Here is a 21176-nt window from a genome sequence, read left to right on the forward strand (position 1 = left end):
CATGCCGTCTTTATCTCTTGTTCCACTAGCAAATGGAGGGCGTTTGGCTTTTGTTAGCTACCATGATGGAGCCACCCACAGACCTCTGCCCCCAAGCACATGCCCCACACTAGGGACTAGGAAGGCAAATGCTTCATTTTCCCTTTCCTTAATTTAAGAGTAGTTGTTGGAATGTATTTGTTGCGAGGTCCATATTATTTATTATTTATTTATTGATTTATTTTAGATTTGTTTTTAGAAAAATATACAAATGCTTAATTGATTGATTTATTTATCCATTCTTTCCAAATTCTTATTATTCTATCAATCCTACTTAAGCAATAAGCATAATTATCTAAATCCATGAGTTGACTTCAATGTGGCGTGCATTTAAGCAACTAAAATTCACAGTTGGTATTTAGGTATGATTACTATAATAGATTATGAGATCGATTAATATAATAATTTTAATTAAGTTAAAGTAATTTTAAATGGATATAATAATGATAAAGTAATTCTAATTCAGTGAAAATTAAGACACTGTTTTAGTAAATTATGCAAAATATTTATTTAATAAAGATTTAATTAATTAATTATATATATATACTTCGGATAAATAATTTTTGGGAATTTATGAACAGAGTGGGCGCTGCGCTGGAAAAGAGCCACTGCAACAGACAGAAGCGCGCAAGCAAAAGAGGGACTGAGGGAGAGAGGATGATTTGGAAGCGAGGCCAGTAGAAGAGGGGGAAGAGGACAGAGCGCTCGTGCCGCGTCGCTCCAAAAGAGGGGAAAAGGAGAGCTCGCAAATCGCCCACGGGATTCGGCCGACCGATCGAGCTCGCACTCAAAGCAATGCCTGCGATGCACCCACCTCGATGCCTCTCTCTCTTCTTCCTCTAGTCACTGCTGCCCGACGGCGCCCGGGCCTCCCCTGCTCTGGAGAAAAAGGAACGAACGGTGGGAGAGAGGCGGCGAGATGGAAAAGACGTGGTTTTTCCAGGTCTAGTTGCCGCGGCGGTGGATCTGGAACTTAGATCTGTGAACTTACTTGAAGCTGTAACGTTGGAAGCTCGTTTGGTTTCCCGCGTTTCTCATATTGGTACTTCCACATTTCCTCCTTGATTTGCACCCCGATCGAAGTTTTCACCTTGGAACTTAAAACGTTTCCTTTTTGATAATTCATCCCCTAGGAATCTTCGACGGGAGATATCTGACAAAAAGGAGAAATTTTGGAGTGGTTTCATTGCAGGTATTGTGATCTGTAGACTGTAGCACAGATTCTGAAGTTTAGTTTTAATTATTGTCTGTCTAAGTTTGTTCCTTGTCCTCTTCGGTAGACGGGTGGCATCCTAAGTCGTCGCCATGTGCTGTTGCGTCTGTTAAACTTCATTTCCTTTCCTTTGTTGCGCGGAACAACCTACATTTAGGTTTTCTCCGTCCTAACCAGCTCCAAAATGGCGAGTTGGGAGCAGTTGGGAGAGCTGTCGAACGTGGCCCAGCTGACGGGTCTCGACGCCGTCCGTTTGATCGGGTTGATTGGGCAGGCGGCGGCTACTGCACGGATGCACAAGAAAAATTGCCGGCAGTTCGCGCAGCATCTGAAGCTGATTGGTAATCTCTTGGATCAGCTGAAGATTTCGGAGCTGAGGAAGTACCCTGAAACCCGGGAGCCTCTCGAGCAGCTGGAAGATGCTCTTAGGAGGTCTTACATTCTCGTGGATAGTTGCCAAAACAGGAGTTATTTGTACCTTTTGGCAATGGGATGGAACATGGTCTACCAGTTTAGAAGAGCTCAGAATGAGATTGATCGATATCTTCGACTCGTTCCACTCATCACCCTCGTAGATAATGCTCGAGTCAGAGTAAGATTTTTTTTAATAAAAAAACTTGTTAATTCATCCATCTTTTGAAGTTTTCCTAGAATACAATCTTTCGCTGTCATTTACTTCCCTATATCGAAGACTTTACATTTAATAATTGCAAGATTGATTCAGTTTGAAGTATTGTCAAATGGTTTTGGTTACTTCTTCTCTGTTTTGATTTGATTTGCTGTTGCAGCAATTGCAAGTTTGATTCAGTTTGAAGTTTTTTCAAATGGTTTTGGTTGTATCTTTTCTGTTTTGATTTGACTTGCAGTTGGTAGAGCTAGCGGTTTGACTATCCTGTATACTTTTTTTTGGTAATCGATTTAGTAAACAGCAAAGTTTTTACCTGAGTAAAGAAATATGCTAGAATGGCTGTCATCAGCGGAAATGGCCACAAGTGAACAGAAACCCACCTGATAGTTTTTCTTGCAAATAACATGACCAGCGATCATTTTACCACAAGAAGTCTTGTTTTGCAACCATGTGGGGTTGTTTGTATTAAATGTTATCCTTCAATCGTTGTTGTTAATACTTGGGTATCCTTTTATTTCTTTTTGCCTCTCTACTTCAACTTCAATTAATATAACTTGTCTAACTATGTACTTTTCTTGTCTCTAAATGTTTTATAATATCTTAACTTATTTTCTGCCATTTTATCATTAGTTTAAGCACCTGGTTGTCTTCACATAGCAAGATTTTAATTTTCTCTTCTAGTGGTCGTGCACATTCAATTCTGGGATTAGAGATATTTTTACAGAATAACTTTGTATGTTGAAAATTTTACTCATGTTGGATAAGCTTTTGTCCGAAGTGTAAGTGAGCTTTGGTTTAGTTAAAGTGTCAAAGGATTCAATTATTCAATACAGAATTTCCTTTGTCTGGCAAGTTTAAATTTCATATATCCTAATTAAAAGTGGTTTTTTTTTGTTTTCATTCTAACCTGATTTAGGGTTTCATTGAGTAATTTCCGAGTTTTTTTTTTGAAGTTTATCTAGGACATTTTGGTGGATCTTTTGGGTTTTCTATAAAAACTTTTGAAGTTATTGTTGATCTTGGCATGTCAATGTCCTTTCTTATGATTCATGTAATATTTGCTTTTGTTCTTTCCCCTAGAGCTTCTTATTTCCTTTTTCATATGATAGGAAAGGCTTGATTCCATTGAGAGGGATGAGCGAGAATATACCTTGGATGAAGAAGATAGAAAAGTGCAAGATGTCATTTTGGATCGTGAACGATCAACAAATCCTTCCACAGTTCTCAAGAAATCTCTCTCTTGTTCTTATCCAAATGTGCCATTTGATGAAGCCCTTAAGAAAGAAAGGGAAAAGCTGCAAATGGAGCTTGAGAGATCGTGTGATATAGGTCAAAGTGAAATGATCCAACATTTGATAGGGGTAACACAAAATGTGGAAACAGCATTAGAAGAAAAAAGTGCACATCTTAAAAGTCCAAAGAAAGTTGAGCTAAAATATTCAGATCCCAATGATTACAAAGAGAAGTCCTTTGATGGGACAACTAGGTTGGTCTTGTTTTTCTATATGTATAGACATGATCGTAAATCCATAGAATGCATCTTTCTTTAGAAGATGCTAATATATCTGCAGGCAACCTTACTACAGTTTTCATTTTTCATAACAATAATCCATCATTCCAGTGATTAAAATTTTCCACTCAAGGAATTAAAATTTCATTAGATTAGACAATCTGTATTTATAATGTCTATGTAGTTTACTTGAATTCCAATAGAAAAATAGTGATTTTCCTGCCTCAAATGATTCTACGCTTCCATGATCTTGAGTATTAATTTATGAAATAGTTGTTTTCTAGAAAAGTTCAACTTTAGGGACTCATAATGTACTTATTCAAAGAGTTATAGATTATCATATAAATTTTCAAATATAGCATACCAAAGGAAAAAGTTATTGTTCACTTTGTTCTCGGCTTACCACTTTTCCTTCAACCTCTTGTTTTTGTTACATCAAGCATACTCCTAAGGTAACAATTCTTTTTTGTTCTTTTGCTGATATTGCTGGTCAAAACATGTGTCTTTAAGTAAATTCAATTGTGTAATTCTTTGAAAAAATGGTCAACTGGCAACATGTCTATGTAATGGTGAGATTATCACATGATAATAATTGCTAGGAAGGAATTTGATTCTAACTCATATGTGATTTACCTCGATTCGATGATAAAGTAACCCTGTTGTCATTTTCTTCCCTAATTGTTGAATATTTTACCATGATTATATTTATGTGTTTCTCTAAAAGAAAGACATTAAGCCCAAGCAATGACAACCATGAGCAGTATAGAATTCTCCTATACCAATCTTTACATAGCACATGGTGTGACCAGCTTGGACAAGCTTCTATGGTGATCCATCCCATCATTGCTCACTGTATTCCCACCCACTCACATGTGAGATCCATCACCATTGTCTGAATAAATAGAGTTTGATCAACATCACATCTTTTGTTTTAAGCATTTTCTTGGACTTTGTTGGAATGAGTGTTTGAGTTGAAGATATTAAAGCACTATCTCATACTTTATTCATATGAATTTTACTAACAGTAAGCTTTCTAGTTCATGATTTTTTGCAACGTAAATGTAAACTTCAGAATATGATAACAATTCTGAATTTTGTCTAGAAGGGCTTCACCAGATACATATGGTCACGATACACCGTCATACAAAGGATTTCATGGACATGAAGAATGGCATGCGGATTTACTGGGATGCTGTTCAGAGCCTTCATTATGTATGTGATTGTTAGTTTCATGCTTATGCTATTTTGTGAAGTTGCTTATTACAAAACACTGTTTTGATTTACTATGTACTTGAATTCCTTGTAGCCAAATGAGTATGTTGCCATGTGGAAACAATTTTGTCAAGATTTAATTTTAAATTTGGTCATACTTATTTTTCCATTATAGATTCCTTGACATGTTGAAAGTGTGTGATATATTTGTAGTTAGAAATGAAAATAAGGGATATTTTTGTTAAAACCTTAAAAAATCATGACAAACTTAACAATTGATCATAATTTTAACACTCGCCTCCATGTGTGCAATGTGGATCATGTGCACTAACTTAGTTATATATATTTTTTGAAATACTGACATTATCAGGGTCTGAAAGACGACTTCCATTCGACCTTTGGGAAAAGTTGTTAGTCATTGAAATTTATCTTTTGGAGTATGCAGTGAACCAATCAAATTTAACAACACAACTGTTCAATTTTATGTGTCACAAAGCTTGTCAAGATAGATTTTGAGTTATATATGCCTAGTAAAAGAAAGAAAAAGAATCCACGATGGTATTTGTTCTTTTTTTTCATAGACTCATTGGTGAATAGACCTCCAGATCATCTTAGTCAACTGATGCACTTTTGATGTTCTCCTATTCTTTCGATATTGCTGGACAGTAGCAGTCATCTGTTCCCTATATTTAGACATTTAATTTTTGGGCTTCTTAAGAGAAGTGTTTTCCCCTCCCAAACAACCTACAGTTTGCATACATGAGTGATCAGTTCCTCTTCATTTTAGGTCTCCTGCTACTCTATGTTACCAATTAATTTTTGTCAAATTGTCAAAATCAAGTGACGGAAGGGGAGCTTTGACGTAATGGTAAAGTTATTGTCATGTGACTTGGTGGTCACGGGTTCCAGTCGCAGAAACAACTTCTTACAATGCAAGGTAAGGCCGCATATAATAGATTCTTCCCTAGGACCCCATATTAACGGGAGCTTCGTGTATCAGACTGCCCTTTCTCAAACTCAAGTGACCCATGATTTGCTAACCATTTCTGTTGATTTTCATTGTGGACTTTGTTTCTGTATAAGCTAAGATGTAAAATGGACACTAGTTTATCCATCTTAGGCAGGATTGAAAACTATTTCAAATATGGTTATAGATTTTACAAGATTATTTTTATACAGTTCTTTTCTAAAAATTAGATAAAAATTATATTGCCTAATGATGTTTTGCAGGTTTGCGAACTTTATTCTATCCCTGCGGAACATTTTCACAGATTGCTAGTGTGGCAAAAGATAGACCAATTTGTAAGTTACTTTGTTCCACAGCTAGTTTCTTGCCTAATCTTTCTGTTGGTAGTCAATATATATTTTGTAAAAATGAATAACAACCAAACAAACCTACATCTATTTAGAATTTTCTTTTGTTTGCCATTGTCATTTCAGATTAGAAACAATCAATTCTATGTTAGTTGACACCGTATATCTCTTGATTCTTGGGCATAGACTGGGAAAAAACAATATCTGGTGTATTTATTAAAATATACAAGAAACTAGACCAATCTGCTTTAAAGTTTCAGATTCTTTGGGTAGCTAGATAATAGATATAATTCACTGGAAAGACTGCTTGTTCTTTTTAGTGTTGCACTTCCTGCAGACAAATGGGTGTACTTAGCTAAATAAACAATAATTCATATTTGATATAAGGATGAACTGTCACAATCTTCATTGAGAGTTTGAATCTATTCAATTAGCATTATTGTCAAGGCCAATTTACATAATCACGAGAAACTCAGTTGGGAATAAGGATGACTATCAAGATAAGTGTTGAATATAGTTTACCTCAAAATGAATCTAGATATTTTGAAAGGAAAAATAATAGAGATGAAAAAAGATGATTAGCGCTATATTTACCAAGAACAATAAGCTCTTCAAAGGGAATGAAAACGACTTCCATAAGATTCTTGCCTGCACTTTTTCAGTTTCTTATGAACTTGTTGGCAGATTCCATTTGGACAAAATTGTTCTGAATAATCTATGTTTAAACTATGTAAGGATTAAAAAAGACCTCTAGCATTCGTTGGCTTTTTCTTCTTGCGGACAGGAACCTGGATGCTCGCAGTCCTCTTTTCAGTTTTGCTCTTAGTCATCTGTCGTGACTACTATGGTGTAGGAAGCTTCCATTTTTGTAAAGTAGCAATTTCATATAAACTTCTCATTAGATATTCTGTTCATAGTCTGATAGAAATTTCTGACGTGTACTAGCGTTGAACTGAGGCCTTGTTTCTTGTCAACAGCTTCTGCTGAAGCATGTAATGATTTGATGGCTTATACATTAGTATTATCATGCTGTTGTTACACTTGCTGTGTACGAAGGAAGCTACGAAAAATGTTCAATATTACGGTAATCTGGCTTCCGTCATTCTGTCATGTTTACTTACAAAGTATACTGACCTCTGCAAAGTTTTTAAAAATTTAAAAATTGATAATTTTTGTCTAAATAAATCTGGTGAGAAGTTATCTTGTATACCTTCAGATATTCATGTCAATGTAGTTTGCATCGCTCAATGACTGCTATTGCATTATGAGACGGCAAACAATGTTACAATCATTCGTTAAATAGGTGGTGCTATAATTCTAAACCTCGTAATTTTATGTTTGTTCACAATTTTTAAAGGCTTAACAATGCTTTCAGAAAAATAAAGAGGTGTAGAGAAGCCAAACTACTTTTCAGAGTTTGCTGATAAACTACTCTTTTACAATTAGGGAGGGCTTTGTGATGATTTCTTGTCTCATCTACTTTGCTGTTGCTGCGCCCTAGTTCAAGAATGGCGAGAAGTTGAGATTCGTGGAGCTCAAGGTAATGACTTTTTACTTTTCATAATAAAAAATGACTTTATAACCCAAAGTTAATGACCATTATTAAAAAATGACTTTATAACCCAAAGCTATTATGAGCAGCAAGTGTAGTTCAACATTGCTATTTTCAAGTTTGGTTTACGGTTTTTATCATAGGTCAATATATGCTCATATAATGGTGATTCTAACAATGCAACAGGATATTTGTTTTCCTAAATTCTATGTGGTATTAGAGCCTCCGTTCTAGAATTAAGATTTTGCAAAGCAAAATTCACCTTCAGAGTAGGTTGTTGGCGTTTTACTCATCCTTTGATTTCTTCACCTCACTTCTTAGTATCCTTGTTCTGTACTAGTGTCCATTGAACTCCTTTAACTCATGCATCAGCACGTCAGTGTTCTCACAGTAGTCAACAGATCGACAACTTGAGAAAATCCAGTTTCACCACTTGCAATGCTAGTCATGGTTCTTCCTTGCTTGTCATCCACATTTCACCAGCATCCTTTCACCATTATGCGTCTGCCTTCCCTCGTGTCATCCTGTAGATCTCACCAGCTTTGCTGATCTGTGATGCACCAACAGATCTCCAGCGAGCCTCACTCTTTATAAAGCTATCCATCGGCGCAATTCCTCCATCCAATGGGATGCCTTAGCCGCAGAATTTGGCAATGGCCTACTATCATCATGTCTTATAGTTCAACATCTTCTTCCTGACCAGAGCAAAGCCAACATCTTATCCAAGATCAGCATACTTGAGTATCATGTCTTTCGTGTGTCTCTTGCTGGCGTCATCCTGCACACAGTCCACACGTCATCCGAGGTTTCTCTGTTTTTGGACTAGCAGCTATAAATGACCTGCTTCACCTTCAAGATTTTCAGACTTCCCAATTTTCAATCCAGTTGGTTGTTTATGAGCATTTTGTCTTGCACTCTTCTAATCGGAGCAAAATTTATTCCTTTCGATCATTCCAATCTTCTTTGGGTAATTAAGAAATAGTAATACCAATCTTCTTTGGGTAATTAAGAAGACTAATTCTATATCTCCACTTCAGTTCTATGATAAACAATGCCACAGGGTATAGATAGATGCATTCCTGGGTCTTCAGCATAACACCCTTAAGACGACAAAGTGTGCAATGTTTAAAACGAACGAATGGAGTCTTAGTTATATTCCTTGTGTACATGATTCATATCTAAAACAACTAAAAACTTAGCCTTCATTGAAAGAAATCCTTGCTATAGATTCTGCTGCATATCCATTGCTCACTTCTCAACAACAACAACAAAGCTCTATAGTTTGTCTCTCACTGGATGGATGAATCTTTCTCCATGATGTCTAAGATTCTAATACCAACATGTTTCTAACAAATTGCAAGCATTCTGTCTAATCTTCCTGACTGTTAAAGCTGTTCGTTATTCTGCAGGATCCTGGAAAACAAAAACAAGTCCACCAGCTTCTCAGTACATGGAATCCTAGGTATCAAGTTTCCGCTGATATATGTCTATCCTATGAACACTGCTACATCACTAGGTTTTTTTTTCCTTCGAATACGAGTCTTCTTAACTTGACCGTTCCAGTTTACGAACTCTAATAGGTTGGCAGGATTGAGTAACCGTGTTGTGCAGGTATTTAACAATGCTACAGTTGTAAATGTTGGATCCATGAATTTATGTTTGCCATGGTTTGTTATCCTACAATTATATGTTGAATAAGTGTGAATGGAGAAGAGGTGGAAGAGAAGAAGCTCCATTGTGAATGAGACTTTAGTCCCACATTGGAAGTTTCAAGGCAAGTTTGTTGGTTTATATTGATTCACATGCATTGAGGATGTGAACAAATGCATGGGGAGAGACTTTCTCTCACGCATGGGTGCGCAGGGGGTGCAAATCTAGGGCCTGGATTGCATTTGAACCAAGTTAATTACTGCGCACACGAATGCCAGACCGTCCAATATTTTACCACATATATCTTTTTGCTGCTTGTGTAACGGATGCATTAAAGGAAAATTAATGCATAATCAAAACGGCCAAGTGAAAAGCTGACGTTTAGTAATGATCATTAATGATGTCCTTTAGTCTTGAGCTCCTATATAAGGAGGCTGCGACCTCAGGCAAAATGTTACACAGATAACATAGCAAAAGCAAGAAAAAGCTCTCCTCCTCATTCCCCTTCTTTGTCGTGCAACTCCTGCTCGACAGATTGCCCGCGGTAGCTTTTGGGTACCACTCAGTTCGCCGTGACCACCGGTGCTTAGTGGAGTTCGCGGTCAAACCGTTGTATCCTGGGAAACAGACCTCCCAAATAAGCCTCGAAGCACAGCCGGAGGTGGGGGCGAATCTGTTTCAAGGAAACTGCTACTTGTAGGCCTCAGTCAGTTTGTCCGGTCGGGATTTTGCCCGACCTTACTGCTCTGTCGAGACTGTTCTGCAGACCTGGTCTTTTGTTCTGCAGATCTGCTCTGAACAGATCTGGACATGCTATTCTAAACAGACCTGGTCTCCATTTTTGTCAAGACCTGTTTTGCTGCACACCGACCCAGCCGACCGACCGACCCGCCGACCCGCCGACTCGACCGACCGACCGACCCGCCGACCCGGCCGACCGATCGACCGACCAGGTTGACCGACCGACCTCAACTCGATTTGCCCTCTGCTCGGCCGATCCGCCCGCTCGACAACACAGACTAGTGGCTCAACCGATCTTCTTGCTCGGCAATTCTTCGGCTCGGAGCAGAAACCAGCCCCTGCTGGCAGCCTGAGATTATCTGCTCAGGTCATCTCTACTGTAAGTTGAATTTAAATCAGTGCTATTTGAATTCAGCTAATACCCCTAAAATCTCTGACAGATTATTTGTGTCTAACATTATAAACTGTTGTGCCCCAAATTTTCCTCGAGTATAGAGCAAAAGCATAAGATGATACAATAATGGTTGAACTAACCGTGGTGGTCATGGCTTGACAACGTCAAGCTCACAACAACCACTTACCATTCTCTTGAATTATACATTATGTGTGATATATGTAGAACAGTAGACCTTTGTCAAGTATTGTGGCCAAGAACAAATAAGAACATAGTCGCAACTTGTTTGCCTTGTATCGACTAGGTTTTGCAATGTAGTAATTACATGCTTGCGAAACATAGATGATCGCATTCGTGGCATGTCGTAGCACCCATGCTTTGTTGGATCGAGCGCTAGAAGGGGGTGAATAGCACTCGTGGCTATTTCTCGGACTTTTGGAATTAAAAACGTATCGAGTAATACAGCGAAAACAAAGAAATAAGCAATCACACAAACAACACCAAGATTTTACTTTGTTCGGAGCCTAGGACAACTCCTACTCTAAGACACGCGATCGTTGATCACTTTCTGTGGGCAATAACTATATCGCGTAAACTTATTGCAATCTAAGTACAATAAAAAGCTGTAAAAATTATACCGACAACAAGAAATGTTAAATCTGAAGCTCCAGGTCATCAGACACTTGTAGCAGCACTTCTGGGTCGTCTAGTTCGCAGCACAAAAGAAGAGATTGCTTTAGAATTCGTTGTTCTGAGTGCTGTCTCGTGATCTCCTTTTATGCATTGTTGGAGGCACCTCTAGCACCATCCAAGGTGCCTCCAACCCTCCCGAGTCGCCCGCGTGGATCAGCACAGAACGGGTCGCACCTCATCCACTCAAAGGTACCTTCAAGCCACTCCAAAGCGCCTCCAAGTTGCGGTCCAAGGCGCCCCCAGCTCGGTCTAAGGCGCCTCCAGGCTTGCTGCGCATCTACCTTCAGCCTTGCATCTGAGGCGCCTCCAAGCTCCATGGAGGCGCCTCGGGCACTGTTCATCCGAGGCTTAAGGTTGTTTCTTCGTTCCTGCAGAATGTGTTAGTCCCAAACACATACCATGCAAAACAAAGTTAGCACATAATAGTTATAAATAAGATATTGACCGTCTCTGAACTGTTCGTGTCTGATTTCGGATTTCCTACCAGAAATCCTAGGTCGACCCGACGTCTACTGTTCCCTCTGCGGGGAACGCGCCCTCACCTACTCCACTCAGGAGATTTACCTGTTGCCAGCACGATCTTCCAGATCGACTGGACTTTTGCTCGGCGCTCGATGCTTCCGGACTTTCTGCTGGACGCCCGCTCTTGACCCACACCTGGTTCGCGACACCAGAACTTTCCACCTAGGGTTACCACCCCCTAGGACTTTTGTCTGAAGCTCTCGACCTGCCAAGACTTTTCGCATAGGGTTACCATCCCCTAGGGTTTTCCACTTGCCTAGCCGCAGTTAGGACTTTTGCCTAAATACACTTAGGATTTTCTTGCAAGCTTATTCAAACTGTTAGATCACAAAACAACTTAACTTTGAACCGTTTGACATTATTAAAATTTGGGTTCAATCGTCGGATGCTTCCTGCACCAACATGCTTTTCTCAATAACAATTGATATGCTAACTTTTATAAGACCCAGTTGTTTGTAGGAGCAATTAACTAGTTAGTAGTCAATTTGGCTTGTAATTTATACAGCTCATGGTGACTTGCACCAATTTATCTGAAAACCTAATGGACGAATGCACACAATCAAACCAGTCTTTCACAGAATTGAATTAAGATTAGAGGAAATATCAGTTACATCAAGGCTACAATTCAAATCGATGAACGTCATCTAACATCTAACTATCAAATGGGGAGAGAGCACAAGCAGACCTCATGAAACAGCAATAGGTTTATACAATGAAGTCTAGATGCTCCCCGAATGGTTGATGGCATGCTCCTTTTTAGTTTGAAGGAAATGTTCACAATATGGAGCAGCTCTTGACATATTGCAGAAAGGAGTGATGGGGAGCTGAGGGTCGGCATTTTATACTGATTCCGGATAGAGCGTACCTCGAGTTGGTCAATTCGGATCCTCTGTCTCTATCCTCATGTCCCTTTGTCGATCGGATGGATCAGATTACATCTCAAGGGTATCTTACACATCTTAAAGATGTCATGATGTCTTAAAATGTAATCTGGTTCGTCCGATCGACAGAGGACACGGGGACAGAGAAATTTGGGGATAGAAAATTTGATCTCCGAGTTGGTTACTTGAAATATTCCAAAAGCTTAACCATTTTTAGAAATGGCACTTAAAATTTTAATTATGTTAGAAGTTTTTGTTAATCTTTTTTTCAAGTAAAAAAAAAGTCCAAGTGTTAGGACACTCAATTAATCCCGGAGATGATAGGTCTTCCCCGGAGAGTACTAGTGAATCCACACCCAGCAACCAACTAGCTTGTCGAACATTATACTTCATCCAATCCAACTTGATCAACGCATTTGTCTAAACTGACATCCCAACCTCATTTGACGCATTCACCTCGATAGCCATGTTAGCACAATGCAGTTCAACCAGCCTACTTACCCTGTGTGGCTTGGCTAGCCTCCAAGACAGGCAAGCTTAAAAGCCTACTTGATTGTCCAACTAATCCAATCCAACACTTGGTCTGTGCACCCTGGCCCATTCAACTTGATGGTCCAACTCAACCTACCTAAACTCTAGTGTTAGAGTAAAAAAAATATGTTCATCCCTAACGGTCTAATATCGTCAATTCCATGGTAAAATACAAAAACATAAATCATGAGAGATATTTTACATGACAAAGATCAATCCCAATGAGATCCCGTTGAGAATTGATTTCAAGGCCTATTAAATAAATACTCATATAAATATCAACTGCATCAATCCGAATCCACAGAGGCAACTAAAGTCTAGGCTACGTTTGATTGAGTGTAATGTAATCGAGCTTGTAATATAATCAAATTTGTAATATAATGTAATCTTGATTACATTACTACGTTTGGTAATGTAATGTATGTAATATTTGATTACAAGGATGGTTACATTCTTTTATTTAGTATTCATTATTTTGTATAAGGAATGTAATTCATATTATTATAAATGATAAAAATATCCTACGACTTCTACCGACGGTGGCTGCACCTCTGTCGGAGCTTGCGTACGGTGACCGGTGACGGTCGACCGGCGACGACCGACTATGGCCGGCGACGGTCGGCGGCCGGCGACGGCAATGGACGACGGTGGTGGTTGGTGACGGTCGGCGGTGGCGGCCGGCGGTAAACAATCGACGAAGCGGCCGGCGATCGACGATCGACGACGGCAACGACCGGTGATAGCGACGACCGACGGCGACGGCTGCGACTGATGGCCGACAGCGAGGACGATCGACGACTGGCGACGGCGAACAGCGGGGACGACCGATGACCGGCGACGGGGACGGCCGACGGTGGGCAGTGGGAGGGCTACGAGCGATCGACTGACTAGGGGTATATTCGACATTCAAATTTTGGTTAAACAATGATCTCATAATGTAATCGGATTACATAATATTTGCTTTGTAATCCAGATTACAAAACTTCATTATCTTTTGTAATCAAGATTACATTACATTACAGGTTTAAAGTTAAAACAAATAAAATAATCAACCTTATAATGTAATCAAGATTACATTATAAGACAGATTACATCCTACCAAACGTAATCCTAATGTTGAAGCATGATGATCAAGCGTGTAAAGCCAACTACTATTTAGCAAGTTCAATGCACTACACAAATCTTGCCATTTTAGGAATTCTTGTCGGAGCAAAATGATTGCTAACTCGAGTCCCAACAATGCCACAGTGATTCTCTTCAAATCCTGGAATGTATTTACATGGTTACAAGGAAAAGAGAGAAGCCTGGAGAACATCAAATGTGGGAACGAAAGGCAAGCCTGTTGCCTTCACCGTGAAACCCCCTATACAGCCTCAGGATTAAAATACCTGAAACCATCGACTGTATAGAGGGCTTCAAGCGGTTTGCAAGTGAACCCCTCAAGTTTGTTTCCTCGTTCCTCATAACAATCCGGCAGCAACATCATCGACCAAGGAATTGAAAAGCTCTGACTCAATCTCTATTCCTGCTTCGAATGCTTCAATTTCATAGTGAACCCAACCACCTAAATGCGTAGTCATGTCTCGATTCACAAGTTCATCCACCATCCAGTCTCCAATGCTACTCCAATCTGAGATCTCCTTGTAGAGTTCAGCTCCCAAACTTTTTGCAGCAACAGCTACCCCTTTCACCCATGATTGGAATCCTGACCGGAAATACTGACTGCATTTCCTGTCCAAGCATTCGTTCACAGAGTCGAATAATATCTTCCGCCTCATCCTCAGCCTTTTCTCCTCCGCTTCATTTGGTGTTGAGATTCTAGTCTCTTCCAGCTTGTCAAAAAGAATTGGATCAAGTATCTCGAAAGAATGGTCAAGTGGACATGGTATCAGATCCTCAAATGTAAAGCCGGTGTTAATAATTATCTCTTTCACATATTCTAGTTCCTGAGTGGATGAATTAGTATGACCACCGTTGCGGATTTCAGATACTAATTCTCCATCTCTATTTTCAGAAAATTGGGAAACTGAATTTGATAAATCAGCACAAAAAGTGGAACTTATTTTGTTTCCTGCAAAGAGAAAAATAAAATTGTTTACTTGTTGAAGAAAGCATCGAGTGTAAGCATTCTGATAGTACCATGAACACTGCTGCAGCTCAGCATAGAGTTCCAGGATAAAGGGCTCAGATCTTGGTGACCAATTTCGTCCACCTTGCTGTGAGATCCTGCTCTACTCATTTCCTGCAGTGACTCAAAAAGCTATTCAATTGGAAAAACAGAATGCTCAAACAAATGCATCGTAAATTTATCTAGTAATACTTGGAAGTATTGCAACATAAGAAAACTAGCATTTAACAGTTTGACGTAATCTAACTCACAAGTCTAAGCTAAGTATGTTGTTTGTTAACATATAGTCTTCACTTTGTGTGCAATGTAACTGAAAAGGCTTTGCGTAGTCTAGAGTGACATCCATACTTGGTTAACACAGGTCCAATACCTAATTTTGATAAAGGAAGAAATGGAAAGGCATAAAAAAACTAAAATGACAGACCATTTCAAATTTCATCTCTTATAACTTATCATAAAATTGATCTTTCCCCCAATTTCAATTTCCAAGTCAAACTATAATGAACAGCAAATCAGAATATAAAGCCATTACCAACAAATACTACAATCCAGACCTTTTCAGCAAAGTTGTTCTTCAAAAACTCATTTAACTCGAACATTGGCACCAATTATTCACGTTACCAAAGTTTTCAGTTTTCTATCAACAGCTTTTAAGTTGACTTTGCATCTTTTGGATCTGATCTTTTTGAAAGGTTAGTTAACAAAACAAACACTATGAAGGCTTTTACTGCCTCACACCAGAAATAATATGTACTTATGAATTTGGTTATCTTTTACCTCGTTATGTAAAGATGAGGGTTGAGAAAGAAGAGAGGAAAAAACACTAGAAACAAATAAGGCTAAGGAGACATGTTTTAAAAGCAGTCCTTGCTCACCATGTTTTACAAGTTATATGTGCTTCCATTACACATTCAAACTGAAGGTGATAAGTGTTAGCTCTTTAATGCATATGTCTTTATTCTTTAAATGGTTCACCATACTATGATAAGCACTAGGTTAAAGAGAACTCAATATTTGTGATCAGGCAACACATGGAAAAGATAACTAATCCAATCTATTTTAAATTCAATAAAATCTTTTAAAAACACAGCAAATTGAGAAGGGATGAGATCCCTGGCTACAAAAGATGGACAAATGCAATCAAATGATTTAACAAAGAAATTAGCTTGGGTTGGACTTTGACATGGAATTTAATTTCAGAAACACAAGCTAATAGACTGTGTTACCAGAGGAGCTGCAGACTCACTTGTACCCTGGTAGTATAAACTAAAAACCCACTTGTTCTTATGATAGTGATTGTAAATATAGCTAAATCCCTTTCTGAAGAAGAATAACAAACTTCACATTGACTTTGAAGACTTTTGTAAAGATACTATAAGTTTTGGTTATGGCTACAAATTTGAAATTTCGGCATTATTTTGCATTTTTGTTATTCAATAGATGGTTTGTGTTAAAACCCTTATTTTTTGGTCCGAAGATAACCTTATGTTATGAATTACTTGTATTTGTTAAGTTTTACAACTATTTAAACAAGATTTTACGAATAATTGAAGAAATAACTATTTTAATACGAAGTGCTTATGCTAATGCATATAAGTAAAAATCATTAAAAAAAACTTAAACATATAGTCTGGAGACTATATTTAGCTAGTGTGCACAGGCCCCAGATCTCCAAGGCAGAGACTTCATCAGTAACCAGATCATATATTAGGTAATCAGACACTGTATTGCTTGCTTATGTTTCTTAAAACTCTTGGTCAAAGGATCTTTTACATATGGCAAAAGGGCACCTTTTAGCTAAGCTAAAATCACTGAAAAAAACATGGACAGTCTGAGACCGAATTAAGCTGGTGTGCTCAGGTCCCAGATCAAAAAAAAAAAAAAAAAAAATCCACCAGGTCTCCAGGCTAGATAAATCTTTATGCCACTGAACTTGTGAATTATGTTGATACTCACTAGAATAATTTTTTTTGTGAATCAAACTGTTTTTTTCGCCTAAAGAACAATTTTTTATGAACAAAAGCACGGCAGACAGTTGGTCCAAGTCAATGTTTGCTTAGTACTAAGTCCGTATATCTGCATTTCAAGATCCAGCCAAAAGATTTGGTCTCCAGGATTATTTTGCTCAAACTTAGACTTATAAAACTAGAACATTCTCATTTGTCAATAAATAAATGAACATAACATATTAATTATTATGAGATTCCAGATTGTGGTAGCTGTCAAAATTTATAATTAATTCATAAGATATTAAGAAATAAAATAATTAAGCTTGCATAATGTGTGCAAATATATACATAAAGTCCTAATTTATGGATTATCCACACTCAGAAAAGATGAATGAGGATAATATAGTAACTCAACCAAAACAAAAAGGGGCACGTTCACATATGCCCAGCAACATGGGCACTAATATACAGATATTCAAGGGAATTTAATGCGGTTGAGGGATACAGTAGATAGTTTTGTTGGTAGAAATCAAGCATGCAATTTTTGATAATCTTTCTGGTAATTATCTTGAAGAGAATGGGGAAAGGAACATGGTTAAATAACTCATTAAGTTATTAGCAAATAATTGTCTAGTTGACCCTCCTGATGAAAAAAAACACCAACATGTTTAAATATTTTCAAACCCAATTTAAACCTCAAATTTCTCTTTGGAAAACAATAAGAAAATAAACAATGAAAAGACAGTGTCCATTGTGAGAATTTCCCTGTTACCAATATGTATCGACAAAAAATTACAGGTACTGGTTAATTAATGACAATATTCATCATTCAAATTTTCAAAAACTAGACTACTTTTGTTGCGTAAGAAAGACACCATGAAAGGACTTAAGTGACAAAACATGATCATGTCAAATCCTTACTTCGAACAAATACTGGCAGGTTTTTCCAAATTAACAGCATCTGTAGTGTCCAATGATTTATTTTTCTCAAGCCATAAATTTACATGTTTGCGAAGAACATAGGCAAAAGAATAAATAGTAGCAGCATACCTGTAGCCTAAAGCTCATGTTGCCTTCTTCCATTTCGCTAGCTAATGAAACTGATTTCAAACTAACAGATGAAAATGAGGCTTTCTTTTTGCGCTCAGAACTATATTCATTAAAAGCAGAAGCCGAATCATCCACAATGGGTATGCATGCTGAAACACTACCTCGTTTAAGTAAATTAAAATAAGGTGATTGAGCACCTGTAGTTAAATCTTGTAACTTTCTTTCTAAAAGAATGCCTAGACAGTCCTGTTCTATAACATTCTGTTTTGAGTGGGGTAAGATTTGGTTGTCTGAATATACAACATCTTGACATTTCTTATCAGAATATTCATTCTTTTTGACCTGGTTTTCCACCTTGCTGCTGAAGGACAGTGATGAGCCCTTTGGCTTACTAATTTGTGAGGTGAATGTAAATGAAACAACATCTGTGCTCTTTTGCACATTATCATACCTGCATTTCAAATGTTCATCCAATACAAAATTATGCTGTACCAGGGTCCAAGATTTACCTGGGGGCACCTGAGCGATCTCATTAGAAAAACTTGTTTGGGAAGATGACTTTGTCTCTACCAAACTATTATGCTGTGAGAAGTTTTTGCAACCTGGCGGCACTGCCTCTTTCTCGGAGTAATTAGTTCCTATTCCTTTCTTGTAACCCACTTTATTATTCACTGGAAACTCACTTCCAATCTTTCTCTTCTCAGATGACACATGTCCAATAACGTTTTTGGTCCCTTGCTGCTCTGTAACTGATGGCTGCAAAGTTAACTTGCCTTTACCAGACAGATACTTGTCCTTCTGATTACTTCTCTTCAGCACACTGTAACCATTAACAGAAGGAGCTCTCATATCCTGGTTGCTGTTTTGGTCATCCAACAGACTATTAGCTGGCTTGTTTGAGCTGCACCCCTCATTATCTTTGCCTAATGTTGTGCTGCTCTTCAAGCTTGTTCCCTCCTTCCTCTGTGAGTTTACCTTTGCTTTAATTGGAAGCGAGCCTGAATTCTGATTTACTTTAGCACCTGAATACTGGGACTCATTTGAACTTCCATTCAATTGAGCACCTGTATCATCTTTCAGGCTCTTTGAACTTTTTAAGGTCCGTCCTCTGAGAGATGCAGGATCACCGGTCTTTGAAATTCCAACAGATGATTCTATCTGTTTTGATATATTCCTACGTGTTTCTATGATCCCATTGGATTCACTATCCTTTAGTGATTTCAGAGGCATCCTGAAAGAATGAAGTCCACCCATGGTAGTGCTGTGAAATTTTGGTTCAAGAATCTTTGCTGCAGCTTCAATTATATAAGATGCATTTCTAGGAGTGATGAGACCAGAATTTCTAACAGGAGAAAGTAATTTGTGGTGGGTAATTGAGATAGTTTTAGCTCCTCTAGGAGGCAACATTTCTATTTGAAATTTCTCAATTGGGCTGCTCGGCATCCTCTGTAACTTTGTTTCTATTTTTCCAGAATAGATATTGTTTCTTGTGATCACATGATATACACTATCATTGGAGTAATATTCAGCATCTCTCTTCTGACTATTGTTACCCCAAAAAGAGCTTGAGTCATCTAAGAGTGGAGAATCAGGCTTAGAATTGCTAGAGGCTGGCATAGAGTCCAAACCCATAAGCTTGGCTACAACTCCTGGAGCTTTAAATCCACCTTCCTCTTGATCAGTTACCAAATTACCATAATAGTTACTGCCAACCTCGGTGCTTGCTTGCCCATCCGACTCATTTTGATCAACCTGCAAAAAAGAAAGCGCATTAAAAAGTAGATTTGTACCAACTTGAAAAAAGGACAGAGCAAAAGAGGTTTAAAGGCACCTGGTGGAGTTGTGGCTCTGACTTATTATAATCACACTTATTGCCCTTGGTTGTTTTTTCTGCAAGAAGAAGACAGTTTAAGTTGCAACAGGCTTGACTTCAACGTCCGAATAAACAAGCGAGCAAATACCAATGAGGAAAAAACAACATACCAGAACAAGCGTCTCCGTTGTAGAACAATTTCTTGCGTGATTTCCTGTTCCAATCAAACAAATGAAAGAAACCTCCACCCTCTGAGCCCATCTCGCGTAACCCCAGCGTCAAATGCTTCTAAAGCTCGATAACTAAACTACAACCTCGTAAACCTAACAAACAAAACAACAACCTTTAACATCAACTACATTAATCAAGAAAAAAAGAAGAAGAATGTTAGACAAAACGCAAGCAGCTGAGGAGGCGAACCAGATCTTAAAACGGTAAAGAAATCAACTTTACACTACACTACAAGACCTCAATGATTTGGAGAGAGAACAAACCAGGAAGGCGAGCGAGGCAGCGAGATTGAAGCGAGGCACGGCATCCCCAAGCGAGTTTGTTCGAGTTTGAGCCGGGATTAGGGTTCTAAGGCGAGGACGGGAGAATGGGCTGAAGAGGTAGAAGGCAAGGGCAGGCATCGAGATTAGAGTCGTGCGATGGGCGTAGGAGGAAGAGGAGGCAAGAAGAGCAGAAGAAGAGAGTGGGAAGCCATTAATGAGAAAAGGAAGCGACGTTGAAACAAGTGGAGTGGGAATATTTAATTCGGAGATGGAGACGGATCCTTCACGAGCTTAAAATAGAAAATTCGCAGTTATAATTAATGAAATGGAAATAGTAATAAAATGGCGTTTCAGGGAAAAAAAAGGGGTAAAAATGTATGATAATAAATTTTAATAATTTTAAATGAGAAAAACTATCTTTAAAAGATTTTTAAATTGTTTTTTAAAAGTTTTAATTGAGGCTTTATAATTACTAACGAGATAAACAATTCAACTAAAGTTGAAAAAGAACAATATAACTAATTAATTTTTATTTTATTCATGACTTTTAAACATTAATAAATATGATAAGAAAGAAAATTAATATTGTGTGGAATGATTGGCAGGCAACCTAGCTTGTTGGGTAGGCAATGATGTGGATTGGCAGTCAGATTAAATTAATAAAATTGCAGCATTAAATTCCACGTTTAGAATCCTATTCCTTGAGAGGTGGACGTCACTGTCATGCAGCTCGAATAACTAACCGGACCAACTGTGATGAATAGGGTACCATTGATGAATGGGGATGATTGATTAGGATACATGACAATTTTCTAATGATCATCCGGATAAATTATAAAGGGATTGCAATATCTTAGGATTA

General features: G+C 38.2%; 2 protein-coding genes across 3 annotated transcripts; one reads left to right on the forward strand and one right to left on the reverse strand.

Moving 5' to 3' along the window:
- Positions 1-628: 628 nt before the first annotated feature.
- On the forward strand, positions 629-9151 carry LOC122019981 (cell number regulator 13-like). Of its 2 annotated transcripts, none has more exons than XM_042577653.1 (9): positions 629-1081; positions 1173-1231; positions 1320-1844; positions 2990-3366; positions 4493-4602; positions 5833-5904; positions 6894-7000; positions 7363-7456; positions 8878-9151. In XM_042577653.1, exons 3-9 carry the CDS (start codon positions 1437-1439, stop codon positions 8928-8930), a joined length of 1221 nt encoding a protein of 406 aa, XP_042433587.1. In that variant the 5' UTR covers positions 629-1081; positions 1173-1231; positions 1320-1436; the 3' UTR covers positions 8931-9151. The 2 variants fall into 2 exon arrangements, with proteins under 2 accessions (XP_042433587.1, XP_042433588.1); XM_042577654.1 differs by having other exon boundaries at positions 4496-4602.
- Positions 9152-14012: 4861 nt separating this feature from the next.
- LOC122019729 lies at positions 14013-20557 on the reverse strand. Its single transcript, XM_042577224.1, has 6 exons — positions 20315-20557; positions 19991-20143; positions 19839-19897; positions 18008-19759; positions 15020-15122; positions 14013-14951 (listed from the first exon to the last, which is right to left on the reverse strand). Exons 2-6 carry the CDS (start codon positions 20079-20081, stop codon positions 14341-14343), a joined length of 2616 nt encoding a protein of 871 aa, XP_042433158.1. The 5' UTR covers positions 20082-20143; positions 20315-20557; the 3' UTR covers positions 14013-14340.
- Positions 20558-21176: the final 619 nt, after the last annotated feature.

This window comes from Zingiber officinale, chromosome 9A, assembly GCF_018446385.1.
Source record: "Zingiber officinale cultivar Zhangliang chromosome 9A, Zo_v1.1, whole genome shotgun sequence".
Taxonomy (NCBI): Eukaryota; Viridiplantae; Streptophyta; class Magnoliopsida; order Zingiberales; family Zingiberaceae; genus Zingiber; species Zingiber officinale.